Source organism: Typha angustifolia, chromosome 13 (assembly GCF_048772165.1).
Source record: "Typha angustifolia cultivar Huaian chromosome 13, ASM4877216v1, whole genome shotgun sequence".
Taxonomy (NCBI): Eukaryota; Viridiplantae; Streptophyta; class Magnoliopsida; order Poales; family Typhaceae; genus Typha; species Typha angustifolia.
Genome location: NC_133251.1, coordinates 10,255,263 through 10,269,288, shown reverse-complemented (window position 1 = coordinate 10,269,288; position 14,026 = coordinate 10,255,263). Strand labels below are relative to the sequence as shown.

The 14,026-nt window shown below is 34.3% G+C and overlaps 1 protein-coding gene across 8 annotated transcripts; it reads right to left on the bottom strand.

Annotated features, from left to right (window-relative positions):
- Window positions 1-7,457: 7,457 nt before the first annotated feature.
- On the bottom strand, window positions 7,458-13,111 carry LOC140774804 (uncharacterized). 8 transcript variants are annotated; one of them, XR_012106650.1, is made up of 4 exons: window positions 13,002-13,111; window positions 10,783-12,446; window positions 7,881-8,082; window positions 7,460-7,803 (listed from the first exon to the last, which is right to left on the bottom strand). XR_012106650.1 is itself a non-coding variant. In XM_073117935.1 (3 exons), the coding sequence occupies exon 2, from the start codon at window positions 12,174-12,176 to the stop codon at window positions 10,794-10,796; it is 1,383 nt and encodes a 460-aa protein (XP_072974036.1). In that variant the 5' UTR covers window positions 12,177-12,446; window positions 13,002-13,111; the 3' UTR covers window positions 7,458-8,166; window positions 10,783-10,793. The 8 variants fall into 8 exon arrangements, 5 of the variants coding, with proteins under 5 accessions (XP_072974036.1, XP_072974034.1, XP_072974038.1 ...); XR_012106651.1 differs by having other exon boundaries at window positions 7,461-7,815; window positions 7,965-8,082; XR_012106649.1 differs by having other exon boundaries at window positions 7,461-7,803; window positions 7,965-8,082.
- Window positions 13,112-14,026: the final 915 nt, after the last annotated feature.

The window sequence follows — 14,026 nt, the reverse complement described above, 5'->3', positions numbered from 1 at the left end:
TACAAAGAAAAATTTATAAATAAATAATCATTAGAAAGCTTTCAAAGTCGTGACCACCAAACAACCGTTCATTCAACTTTAAAAGAAAAATATATTCAAACACATTTATAATAATAAGATATTTTGGTGATAGCATAACATCTACATATATTTGAGGATTTATAAAACACATATAAAACTAATAAATTCACATTAAACCATAGTAAAAGTAAAACCAATAAATGATATATATTTACATCAAAATATCTTAAGTTCCTAAAACAAGTACCTATTCTCTTGGTATATAAAATCGTAAATGTTGTGGTTTCTTTTTTTTTTTCTTAAGCAACTTTGAGTCATGAGATGTAAATGACTCCTGTGTAAGCTGTGAAGTATGCATGTCTATATTTGCTGGCTGCTCTACTATAGTCTTCTCTCTAATTGGCTTCTCTTTAGTCGCCTCCTTTATGGTCGATCATGTATAGTCGTCTCCTCTATGGCTTGATCTGTAGTAATTGTCCCTCTTTTTCTCTTTCTACCTCTAATCATAGGATGTGGTAATGGTTGATGCTCTATAGGAGCTGACACTGGCCTATGCAATATAGGATGAGCATATAAATATCGCGACTCATCAACCATCTATAATGCACTAGCACACATGTCAACAATCATGCTCGTCGACGCTTGACCACCACTACTACTCTATGCGGTAAGTGCATCTGAATGTCAATAGTGAATATTGGATAAAGTATGAAGTTATACTAAATATTAAGTAGTTAGTTAATTTTTTAATCAATAGTTGTGCTAGAGGGTGAAAATAGCATGTGTGGCCTATCTAATAATAGACAAATCACAATCATCATATAATTCTCCTATATCACAATGTATAAATCACCATAACTCATCACTTTAACCACCGGTGATGAATCCACTGTATTGGCTCCACGCTACTCCCATATGGCAATAAACTTTGCGTGGTTAGCCTACAAATCACAAGTACTTTCACCACGTTTATCTACAATGTGAAGTTTGTCTTCAGTATTACATGAAATAGGGATTTGTTAAGTCCGACCAAACTAATGCATAACTCAATCTAGAAAATGCCACTCAATAATATTAAAACAAATAAGTGATGCCCTCATCCTCTATATATTGCTATATGTTGTAAATATTGCTGGTAATTTAGCTAATACTTCTTATATATATAGCTCCCATATAATTTGCACATTAATAAAATAAGTTAAATATATATTGCTAGAAGTAATTTTATATATTTTCAAATATTATTTGATCATCATTTTGTTGAACTAGTTGATCTTGGTAAAAATGTAACATATGTGGTGCCAAATTTTGGTCATAACTTTTCTTGCACTTCTACCTAGCACCAAGTGCATCACCTCACTAACGCTGAGCTAGTTAAGGTTCCAATGGCTGAGCTGGCTGAGGCTCCTCTAGCTCAGCATTAACAACCTCAGTAAGAGTCGACTTGTTAGGTTGCCCACATGTAGTCGCTCCCATAATAATCTTAACAACTTAAGCAAGAAATATAATTATATGCAAGTACTTATCAAAAAATCAACTTATAAATACCCTCTTTTGCATCATGTCGACTAGCAGCACATAGCTCTTGGTTAAGTACTACTAATGCGATATTCCCCCAACTAAGTCTGCTAGTATAATCCAAATCCCGTAATAGTGGAAGATACACTAACTGCATTGCATTTCTAGACTTGTTTTCAAAAATTTAGCACCTCATGATCGCCAAAATGTAAGACTTAGTGTACTGTCTAATCATCTAAACATTAGCATCTATAGGAAGGCACTAATGTCTCCCTCAATCAGTGCATATGTAGCGATGAACCATGTTTTGCTGTCTAAAGTGAGATACCTCCTAGGAGCTCCTGACATACATCATCCTACTAAATAATTATGGTCCCTATCATGGTAGGTCCATAGATGCGTAGACCTAAAAGTATAGCAGCATCCTATAATGTAACAATGACCTCTTCAACCTTCATATGGACTATTCGTGGATCAAGCTCCCATTGTCTCATTGCACACATAAAATGGTGCCTACACATCAGAAGTTCTAGATCTTAAAAATAAAAATGTGAATTATATATTAGAAAGTTGATCTCAAAAATAAAAGTAAAAGAGTAAGATGTAATCAACAATACAAACCTTGCCCTTCTATATCACCTTAGATCTATGGTGTCTTTGCAACCTCAGCACAGATGCATCAATAGGTCTTGGGTCCTTGTGTACAGTCATCAGAGGTCTACATAACAAAAGTAGTTTATGTAATATAAGTATTTTTTAAAGGGATAATTCCCTTTTCACCTCCTAAACTATCATCTATTTTTACATTGATCCCTTAAATTTTTTTTTGGTACACACTGACCCCCAAAACTATCAGAAATACCTCACTTAACCCCTTATGTTAGAGTTTCATTATCCATTTTCGTCCAAAAGATGTCACGTGATAATTATTTGATAAATATATGACAATTTACCCTCGTACATATGTAAGTCACATGCTAACTTATGAGATACTTTTAGATGGATGAAAATACCCCTCATTCTCTCCCTCCATTGCTGCGGTCACAACCTAGCCCACCGCAGCATCCATTGCCATAGCCACTGCATCCACAGCATTGACCACCATCGCCTCCTCCACAACCTACCGTCGCTCTCTTCTCCGGCGTGCTCGAGCTCGAATACATCGCAAGATCCCCATCTTCATCGGAGTTGGATCTTGGATTGGTGCAGCTTTGGTCGCTATGCCGCCACCTTCGATAACTACAACCAATCAAGGCGAGACAGATCCACCCTCTTCTCTGAGCCCTTTCTCTGAGCCCTATCTCGGCGTTGTCGTCACCCTCTTCTTTGAGCTCAGCGTCGCCGTTGCCATCTTCTCCGAGCCCTTTCTCTCTCTCCAAATTCCTCCCCATCACCGTCGCCCTCTTCTTAGTGCTCTCTCTCTCTCTCTCTCTAAATGCCTTACACCCTCATCTCTAAGCTCGACGTCCCTTTTCTCCGAGTCCGGCATCGCCACTGCCCTCTTCTTTGAGCTCGGCATTGCTAGAGAGGTCGCAAGAGCCGTTGGGGAGGGGTAATTTGGTCAATTCATTAATTTTGTTAACGCCGTCAGGAAGTGAGCCATTGCTGATAGTTTAGGAGGCTAGTGTGTACCAAAAAAAGTTTAGGGGTGAAAAAGAAATTATCCCTTTTTTTAATGTAAAGACAAGAAAGTTCTATAAGTGTTTTTATGAACATAAAGAAACATATCTAACATCTTACTAATAATCTAGGAAGGCCCAATAGTAGTACTTTTACCTTTACAATTACATCGATTATGCCCTTCTTGCCTACAAATTCTATATAAGTTTTTTTTTTTTTTTGGCAGCTTTCTGCTCTTCCATCTCATTATAAGACATTGACATTTCTGTACTCCTTTGTCCACCCGCTTTGTAGCTGGATTATGTAATAATGTTAGACCTTCATAAGGTGACCAATAATCTTTGTTACAAATATGATGAAACTCAAGCTCCCATGTATTCACATATGTCTGCACTGTATATGATCAATAAATGGTCTCTAATCTAAGTTAACAGTTTTGCATACTACAAGTACATAGGTGCATGAGTATTTATATTGTTGCATTTTGCTACACGTGCGAGTCTCTGACTATTTAAATCAACAATACATTAAACGGTTCTCTAACAATACATTAATATTTTCTTCATCAGATGTTTTAAACGGTTCGCTATCCCATAATATATTATATAATACATAAATATTTTGTTCACCTTCAATAAAGAGTATAACAGTTTTATCAGCAGATTGGTCATCCAAACATATATATGATGGTTGACTATAGCCTTTGTTTTTTGTATTAGCAACTTTATTAAGTTTAGCATCTCACTTTAGTAAAATGCTAAACTATTCAGCATTTCGTTATTGTGAAATGCCGACAGGATTACCCTTTTATGTTTAAGATGCTCACCAATTAAGCATTTATTTTGCAACTGCCTTCATGCACAGAAAACAAGTTCTTTGATTTCAGAAACCCTATTAAAAACACTTAGGTTTTTAGTATTTTACATAAGCCGTCAAACTCGACAACATATCTTTAATGTTTAATCCCAACGTTTAACCAATGCGTTAATCTGTTTAATATAGATAAAGCTCTTAAATATTCAATGTTTTCGTTGAGAACAAAAACAATTTAATGTTCAGCATTTTACCAAGAATAGTATAATGCTCAACTGATAGGCGTTTTTATTAGGGCTATAATTAAATTGACCCATTTTGGTAATAAGTTTAGGCAATAGTCTATTTTAATAAATTAAATTTTAAACATTAGTATTTTAGTCAAAATCTCAGCTATGGAGGAGCAGTGCTTTATACATCTTTTATCCTTTTTTTAGTCAGTCTATCATCTTTGGAAGCTAAGTTTTAGAAGGTGGACCCATTCATAAAAGTTGGTATTATTGGCTCAAATTTCCACCGTCTATTTATATTTTATTTTAAAAGTTTAAAACAGGAAACTTTGAGGATTTCTTTTGAACAATAATGTTTTCTGAATGGTAGAATACGTGAAAAAGGAAAGAGTGGAGGTTTCATATTAAATAATATAGGTTGTTCTATAAAGGGTAAAGGCCCCTAATCTTATATATTGTACCCTATCTATTTAGCTATCTTTCTAATTGTCTCAATAAAGCAGCACATTTGGGGTGAAAACAGTTTAGATACTAATCGGATAATAGAGTAAAATTATATGAAAATTAATAAATGCATATATTCACAAATATACCTTGAATATATTCATGTCTTTTTCATGAATCTATAAAAACATATGATAATCTTTTATATCACTATGTTATAATATTTCAAATTATATGGATAAAGTAATATCAGTTTAGATACTAATCTTCAACTAGTATATGCATGTATTCACATATATTATCCTGATATGGATCCAAATTTGAATATGAAAACTGATAGCTACAATGACATTTAAAAAAAAAAATCAAATCCATAATTATATCGAATCTAATCAGATCTTATTCGACTCACCCTCACCCCCATTGCCTAGTCATATAGGAGCCCTCTATTGGAGAAGAATAATGATAGTGGAAATCTCAAATCAGCAATCTTGATTGCAGAAAGGATTCTTAGTCTTGGACAAACTAGCAATTGGGGAGTAGTTCAAGTGACCCAATCTCTTGCATAAAATATAAATAAAAGTCAAAACGTCAGGCTCAAAATAATATTTAATAAAAGTTAAAGAAGCTATAAATTTATAAAAAGTGGACTTTAAATGTACTTTCCTTTACATCAAATATGCAATATTACTAATGTCTCCAAAATCCTCAAAAGGTGGTGGTAATAGGGTGGGGATGGAAGAGGGACAAAAGAAGATTCCTGAAGGGAATTGTCATGGGGTTTAGTGAATATGAAGATATTGCACGCTGTCTTTGTTTTGTTTTAATGATTCTCTCTCTCTCTCTCTCTCTCTCTCTCTCTCTCTCTCTCTCTCTCTCTCTCTCTCTCTCTCTCTCTCTCTCTCTCTCTCTCTCTCTCTCTCTCTCTCTCTCACTCACTGTCAACTTTTGCTTCGTTTTCCTTTTTATCTGGGAGGAGAATGGCATGCAAGCTCTCGTTTGCAATGCCATTTGTCTCAATAACCCCACCCTATTCTCTATTCCGAGATAGGGCGAGTTGAAACAAAGAGTAGAAGACATGGGCACGCTAAATGAGATGATGAAAGAAAAGCATGCAAAATGAGCACTCAAAGAAGGTGATTCCCATCAATCACCTGCTGATGATCGTATGTTGTTGAAATGACCTCACCGTTAGGATGAGAACTTCGAGCTCTTTTTTTATTGGCTCAAAGATTAGTTTGCAGCTAATGGACATGAACAAAATTGATTGTAATAGGAGTCTTTGGTCTTTACTTTATTTGTTTGTTTGGTTTTTTTTTTTTCTAGGAAATCACACTAGCTGTTCTCAATAAATAATTTTTAGAACAATTTATCCTAGCAAGAGAATTCATACTATGCCCATAGAAGAATTTGGACCCTCAATCTTTGATGTAGCATGTTTTGTGAGTTGGATTTAGATTAACTTTTCCTATTCTAACTCCAAAGGATAAATTTTTTTTTTAAAATAAAAATCTTGCCCTAAGAATTTTAAAAGTAATTCCAATACAACTCAGAAAAATAAGTCTGAAGTGTCTCCAATACAACTTTAAGTGGTCGAATGTACGTGACAAAAAATATTATTAGAGAATTTTCTATTTGGTTTTGTTTTCCAAATACAATTGCGAATTTATTTTTATTGATTGTTTTCATATCAAACCTAGTTAAATTAGAAATTCTATCTCTACCAAAACTTTCAAAAAATAATTTAGGTTTAGTTACATATGGTTTTCCATCATATTGTGCCCCTAAGAAACTAAAAGTATACGATTTGCACTCATAAACTATTTAAAACGTTACAAATGTACACCCGTGTAGTAAGGTAAAGAGTATTATATTTTAAATCGTATAAAGAGTAAATTATATGTTTTTTATTTTAAGATTACAATCTAATTTTAGGTCACAACATATAATTTACAGGGAAATTTGTTAAAAATACTATCCATTTTACTTTATTGTCATTGGTACCCTAATATCCTCTCAGACAGATATTTGCCATTTAAGCATTACTTCTTGTTTTCAATACCTTAAAAACATTCCGACATTAGTTTTCTTAATGAACAATAAATAAGTTAAATTAGCTATAGATGTAAAATTGAAAGGGAAACCAACCTTTAAGATAAAAATATGGGATGTTTTAGTTTCTTTATCTTTTTTTAAAGTAATAAAATTTCCATTCTATCAACTGCCATTAATGCATAATATTTTAGGGCAGAATATTTGAATGATAATAATAGCAACACGTTTTAGGATGTTTTTTGATAAAATTTCATAATTTATAAATAGCAAAAGAAAGTTTTATTTAGTTTTTTTTTTCTTTTTTCAAAGCAATGAAGTATTTCTTTTATTCTACCAATGGTTGTCAATTGATAAACATCTAAATGGCAGGATATTTGAGTGATAATAAAAGTAAACATTAATTATTTTTGATAAAATTTTATAATGTTTAAATAATAAAAAGGGAGGTATTTTAGAATACCTCTTTCTCACTTTTACTCTTCTCCCTCTCTTTTTGTACCATTCCTTCCACCCAGGACTTGTCCATAGACTACCATCCATCAACCAACTAGAATACCAAAGGTTTAGTCAAAATAACATTCTCTCTTTATTTCTATTCTATTTATGAGGGAACTAATTGATTATCATATAAGTTCATGTGGTGATGAATTATTGGGCCAAGCCAGGAACTACAAAATTTAGACAATAAATTTCTTTCCTGAAAATTGATGTTCAAAATGTAGACAGTCCATATGGGTAAGAATGTACAGTAAACTTGAAACCTTCAATTATGTCATCAACTACTCCAAAACAAATGGATAATTTTTTTTTAGAGAAGTTCAAAAGATGGATACAATGTTGTGGATTTGCGAGCTTTTAAGTCAGCAATTAGGATCACTATTTTTCTTTCAGCTTGTAAGAAAGAATGTGAATATTGATAAACATATAGAAGAGATTGACTATTTCACTTGGCTACCCTTATAAACACTAGTTGAGAGGCTTGGCTACCCTTATAAACACCAGTTGAGAGGCTTTGCTACCCTTATAAACACCAGTTGAGAGGCTTGGCTACCCTTACAAACACCAATGAACTTCTTGTTTTCTCAGTTTCAAACACTATGCCCTGCAAAAACACCTGCTGAGATGAAATAGCTTTACAAATGCAGAAAGGTGTAAACAGATATGTAAGAATGCCATTACCATCTAATAGATAATCAAAAAGTAATGTTGTCTAAGTTCTTCAGAAATATCCAACATGTGAATTCTGCAATCTCAACTGCTCACCTGAGCTTCATTGATCCTTCAAATCATCCCTGTCTTGCCTTGTAATAAGAGGAACCATCCAACAGCTATGAGGATGTCAAACTTCTGAAGCAAAGAGATAGCAAACTGTGCAGGCAGTCTGTTTATTGAGATTACAAAATTTGAGCACTTAACAAGTCCCAAAAATTAAGAGCAACCAAATGACTTTAGAACACATGATTCCCTGCAGTAACAAATTAAGAACCATATTTCACTAGACATTCTCCTCTGAAAAGTCCAGGGAGAGATCTGAAGTCAAGGGCACTACAACAAAATATGGGAAGGTCCACAAGCCTTTTTATACTAGCATAGCAAGTTGACAATCACTTAGGCCTATATTAGTATAGTAATACGTACCTCTCCCTCCTCTTCTCTTTAGTATAATATTTTTATACTTACTGGTTACTACTATATTTGTGAAAAAACATCGCTTCAATCAACTAAATCACTCTCTTTTCTCTCTTCTCCTTATCTATCCATTATCAAGGATATTTTAGTTATTTGTCAAACTATCATTTTAACTTTATATCACATTGAGTATAACTATTACTCACTTATGCTAATATAAGAAATTAGAGCAATTATACTAGTATTGACCTTATTCCACAAGTGAACAATGCCAAAATATAAGCTATGAAAGGCGCAAGAAACTATTATTTCAACTTTATGATCATCCTTAGGTTTTATCTCAACAGTATGCCTAAACTTTTTTTGACTCTGCAAGAGGTGTCTTAGTTCATTGACAACATTGTTGCAGATGATTCAATTTCACAGAAGAGGCAATAACAAAATCCAGTTAAACTATTATCCTGATGCCAACGATCTGTACTCGCATGTGATAAAAAGTGAGAATAAGACGGTCAAACAAAACCTCAAGAGGTTTAGACAGAAAAGAGATCATTAATTCCCTTTGCATTTGAACATTTCTAAGTGTTGTCTTCAACATTCTAAGTTTCTAACATAATCTTGATTCATAAAACTTTACTGATTTTTTCTGACGATGAAGGGTGATCCATCTGTAGTAACTACAACAGAATATGTTTTATCGTTTAAATCAGAAGTGCAAAATGGAACAGATACCACGAAATGTGGATCTAACATATTTCATTGTTATATAGACTTGCATCAATTTTAAATGACAAACTGAGTCAGAATTTGTGTGAAGGAAGGAAGTTCATTAAGCATATCAAGGACAGGTCAGCATCTAACAGTATTTCATTATCATATAAACTTGGATTAATCACAAATGCCAAAATGAGTTAGAGTTTCAATAAAGGAAAGAAGTTCTTTAAGCATATCAAGGACAGGTTAACAAAAAGCATCAAAGTTCTTTAGCCTAGAATGTTCCTTAGAAACAGAACAGCCGCTAGCTCTTAAGAGAGTAGCTTTTGTAAAATATCAAATGCATTAGTATAGCGATCAAAGGAAATGAAAATGACGGAAGATGAGAGCTTATTGAATCATGGATATGAATATCTCCTAATTTGCATAGAACATATGAAATTTATGGTTATATTTACAGGAAGCAGTAGAAATTGAATTTTTGCAGATATTATCATCTTTGATTACTTTGATTTGAAGGGAAAATATTACCACACAAATTCTAAGAATGGAAGAAAAGAGAAAAGCAAAGAATATAAGAAGATGCATGCAAGACCTTCATGCCCATGTGGGAAAAAGGCCACTAATATGTATTTTGAACAATTGAATATCTTCTCTTGGAGTGAGCCCCACAAAGATCCAAATAAGAGTATATGACAAAACGGTTAAAATGGAAATAGGTGGCTCACTCTACGCAGGTGGTGCTAGTCAACACATGAGCATAGATCAAGTACTATATATCCCTCTTATCTTGACACCTGCAGAAGTAATACATAACTTCAAGGCCTGATATAACAATCCAAAAGTTCATATCTTGACCTTACCGCCAACCATGACTAGAAATGCTGGCTTTGAAAAACCTTGGAGTCTAGACTCTACAAAACTATCAAAGTTGACTTTTCCTGAGAAAAAGCAACCAATGCAATCTGCTTATAATGCTAGCCTTTAAAAATGAGTTTAGAAACAGATAACATACTATTCATTATTTTATTTAAGAAGTGATACTCAAATTAGTTGCCCTGTTCAGCAATACCTGAAACTGTACAAGTCAACTTATTTTTCCGTGAATGTAGGTTCATTGTTTCCATGAACCAGCGTCTGCCAGAAAATTGCTTGTTACTCTTAAATTAAACTTAATTCAAAAGTATAAGCTGTGCAATTAGCAATTCAGTATCGATAATTCCATGAATTTTTGGATCATTCTACATTTTTGCTATTGGAATGTGAAAGTGCATCAAGATTCATGATAATGCCTCCAGGTAAAACCATAACTGAGATTAACAAGTAAAAATGGAAAGGAGTTTGACAATAGTTCCATGTCAGTATTTGCCATCAAAAGCTAATTCAGTAAGATCCCTGTTAAAGGAGTTGATAAAAGTTAAGATGGGTTCTGTGATTTCTGCCAACTAATTCAAAATTGAAGATTCAGCCAGCTTTCCTAGCATAGACATGCAAATTATAAATCTTTGTTTAAAATAATGGTCAAATTAATGCCCCACACAATAGAGAAGTTATGCATAAGGCATAAAAGAAGAAAGAGGCTCAAGATACCAATGTCCTACATAAAACTAATTTCCTCCATGAATGCCATCAGAAGTTCAAAACTACATAATCTTCGCTTATACATAACAAAGGACTAAAGGAAAAAAATAAAAGACAAAGACCAATATACAGCACAGACAGACATTCAGAATCATACCATAAGAAGAATCAAATCAATTCCGGTTCTGATGTTAGTTGTTCCGAATTCATCAGTCTCATAGACCTAGACATATGCTCATTGGATGCAGGATTACGAGTCAACCTATCTTGTACTGCCAAGGACGATGGAGTATCAGATACATGGTCTCGATGTAATGGGTCTTCACCAAAATTAATCAGAGCTTCCAATGTACATCCAGTCAACTCCTCAGAATTACCTCTGAGCAGATCGAGAAGAACAGGAATAGCACCTGCCTCTGCCAAAGCATTTCTACTTGCTTTTTCATAACTTAGTTGGGCAATAGTTCCTGAAGCCTTTGCTCTAATGTCGCCATTTCCATTTCGCAAAAGCTCAACTAGTATAGGTATTACACCTGAATCTAGAACAATATAAAGAGTATGTTTATAACAAACAAGGTCCCACAAGACATCCACAGCGGCAACTTTAGCACCTTCATCTTCACCATGAAGAATCCTCACTAAGTGCTCTAAAATCAAAATAGCATTGCCTTCTTCAACAGCTAACACAGAAAACACATCTTCTGCGATTTCTTTTCCCAGAGGTTCGCTTCCTTTAAGCAGCTCTACATACAAAGGTATGGCGTCCGCTTGAGCTACCTGCGTGAGGTGATCAACATGAGACGAGACAATACCAAGGGCATTACCAGCAACAAGCCTGGCTGGTGTGTCGCCATCTCGCAATAATCCAACAAGTGCCGGTATAGCCCCCATATCCACAAGCATATGCCTAACTCTTCTTGCAATCCCAAGTAACCCAACAGCATGCGCAGCTCGGGTTCGAGAAATAATTTTACCATTTGAAACAGCTTCGATGAGGAAGGAAAGGCCACCGAGATTTATAATCACCCGCCTCACTTCTCGCAACAATGCCAATGCACTGAGAATTTCCAATAAGTAGCGCTTCATATCACCACTGCAGGTACCAAGTAAATCCAGAATAACTTCTAAACCTCCAATCCTAGCAAGAATCACCCGGCTGGGAATGTCAAAAGAGACGACGGCACTGAGACATCTAAGCAGTGTTCTTCGGAACCAATCTCGGGAAGAAGGTAACAGACTTAGTATGATTGGAATCGCCCCTGCTGCGCCAACCACGGAAGATAAATCACCGTCAACCCTCCTTGAGATGCAGCACAAAGCATACGAAGCCGCTGCTTGGATCGTCGGCCGAGAGTCACCGAGAAGCCTCACAAGAACCGGAATCGTGGACGCCAAGGTTGCCTCAGGAGCTTGCTTTGAGAGGCGTGCGAGCTCTAATGTGGCTTTTACCTGTAACGGCTCATTCTCGCAGGCGATTATACTCAAATACTTCTGGGCTGCTTGCTCCCAATCGATATTTCCATCTGATTGAACAATCTGAGGGTAATCCATCCTTGTCGAATTCGAAATAATCCCGGAACAATAACTTTATGCCGGAAAGATTCTATCTTTCAGGAAATAATGCCATCAAACAATGAGAAAATCCTTCACTGATACCAAACAATATATGTTCAGATCCCAGATCGCTGTTCCGAGGAAGATGAACCCTTCGCTGACCTTTCGAATAGGAGGATCTCCACAGATTTTTTTTGTTGTTCGCGCTTCTCTAGGGACAAAAATTGCTCTTTGGGTCGGTCCTTTTTGCCGACATCGGATTAGGTCCTGTTCGGTCGCCGAATGCAACAAAGAAAAGCAATAGTTACATCGACAGATTGACAAACTAAACTACAGGAATTCATGGTTAAACTGAATTTATCATTCGATTTTTTCTTCTTCTTTTTAATCATTCTACTTGCTTTTTCTATGTATTGATGTAAAAATACTAGGTGTTAAATTACGGCTTAATTGCAAAAATACTCCTAAACTACACGGCAGCTGCAGTATCACCTATTACCCCAAATTATATTTTGGTACAAATACTTTCTAGTTACCTTTTCGCTCTCATCGTAAATATTTCATTTTTCATTTTGAAAGATAAAAAAAGATTAAACTCATATAGAGTCCCTACTATAAGATTTGCATCAATTAACCCTAGAATATCAATACAACAAATATAGAAGAAACTCATATAGAGTCCCTACTATAAGATTTGCATAAATTAACCCTAGAATATCAATACAACAAATATAGAAGACCGAGAGGAAAAAGACATACCCAAAAAAATATAAAAATTTGAAAAAGAGAACAAAACTAGAACAATCGGGAGAGATGCCATACTTGAGCTTCTTTGTCGTGCTAAATATGAGAAGACGAAGAGGGTAGAGAAGACGGAGAGGGCAAATGTTTTTTTTCCGAGTTTGCCCAACAAAGTAGCTCCAATATAGTCATTTTTCCATTGTTTCATGTTTTTCTTGTAAACTCACACAATTTATTATTTTCTGACCAAATTGACCTTGCTTTATTTTTAAGTAGAAAGAGAATTATGTTTTTATTGAATATCAGTTTATCCTCTTTCAAAAGGAAATAGTATATTTTTCACAAAAATAGTACTTTTTAAATCGAAGGAATTAAATATCCTTGTCTTTATCTTCTTCTTCTTTCTCTTACTAATATTCTATGTAAACAAACTTATTGTTATTATCTTCACAAATCATATATAGGCTCTTAAGCTTGTATTTTTTGGTTCTGTCTTTCTCATCTGAACTCTAATAAAATTTAATTTAGATGCATTAAAAATATTATTCAATTCTCTCAAATTTATTTTTCATAAATCATAAGTATCTTAAAATTCAATTTGTTAACATGTTAACAGTTAAATATTCTTTAGAAGATAAGAACTCATAAAAAAAAACCTTCCATTTATTTTGTGGTTTTATGATATCTATCTCCTATGAACTCTAATCGGCATTATTTTGGATGTATTGAATTTTTTTTCAATCCTCCACAATTTCATCTCTCATAAATATCTTCAAATTTGACTATTTTGAGGGCTAATAATATGTAAGGCTAAATTACAAAAGCATTCCTAAACTACGTGGCAGTCACGATATCAACTAATACCCTTAGTTAATTTTTTGCTCTCGCTATAAATATTTTATATTTGGAAGAGGATGAAATATCAAAAAGAGTTTCTATTATTAGATTTTCATAAATTAACCTTGGAATATTGATATAACAAATCTAGAAGTTGGAGAGGAAAGAGAGGTGCCCTGGATAAGGTATTATGTATAAAAATTTGAGAAAGAAAACAGAACTAGAAAGATCAAGAGAGATGCGACACCTGAGCTTCTTCGGTTTATTAA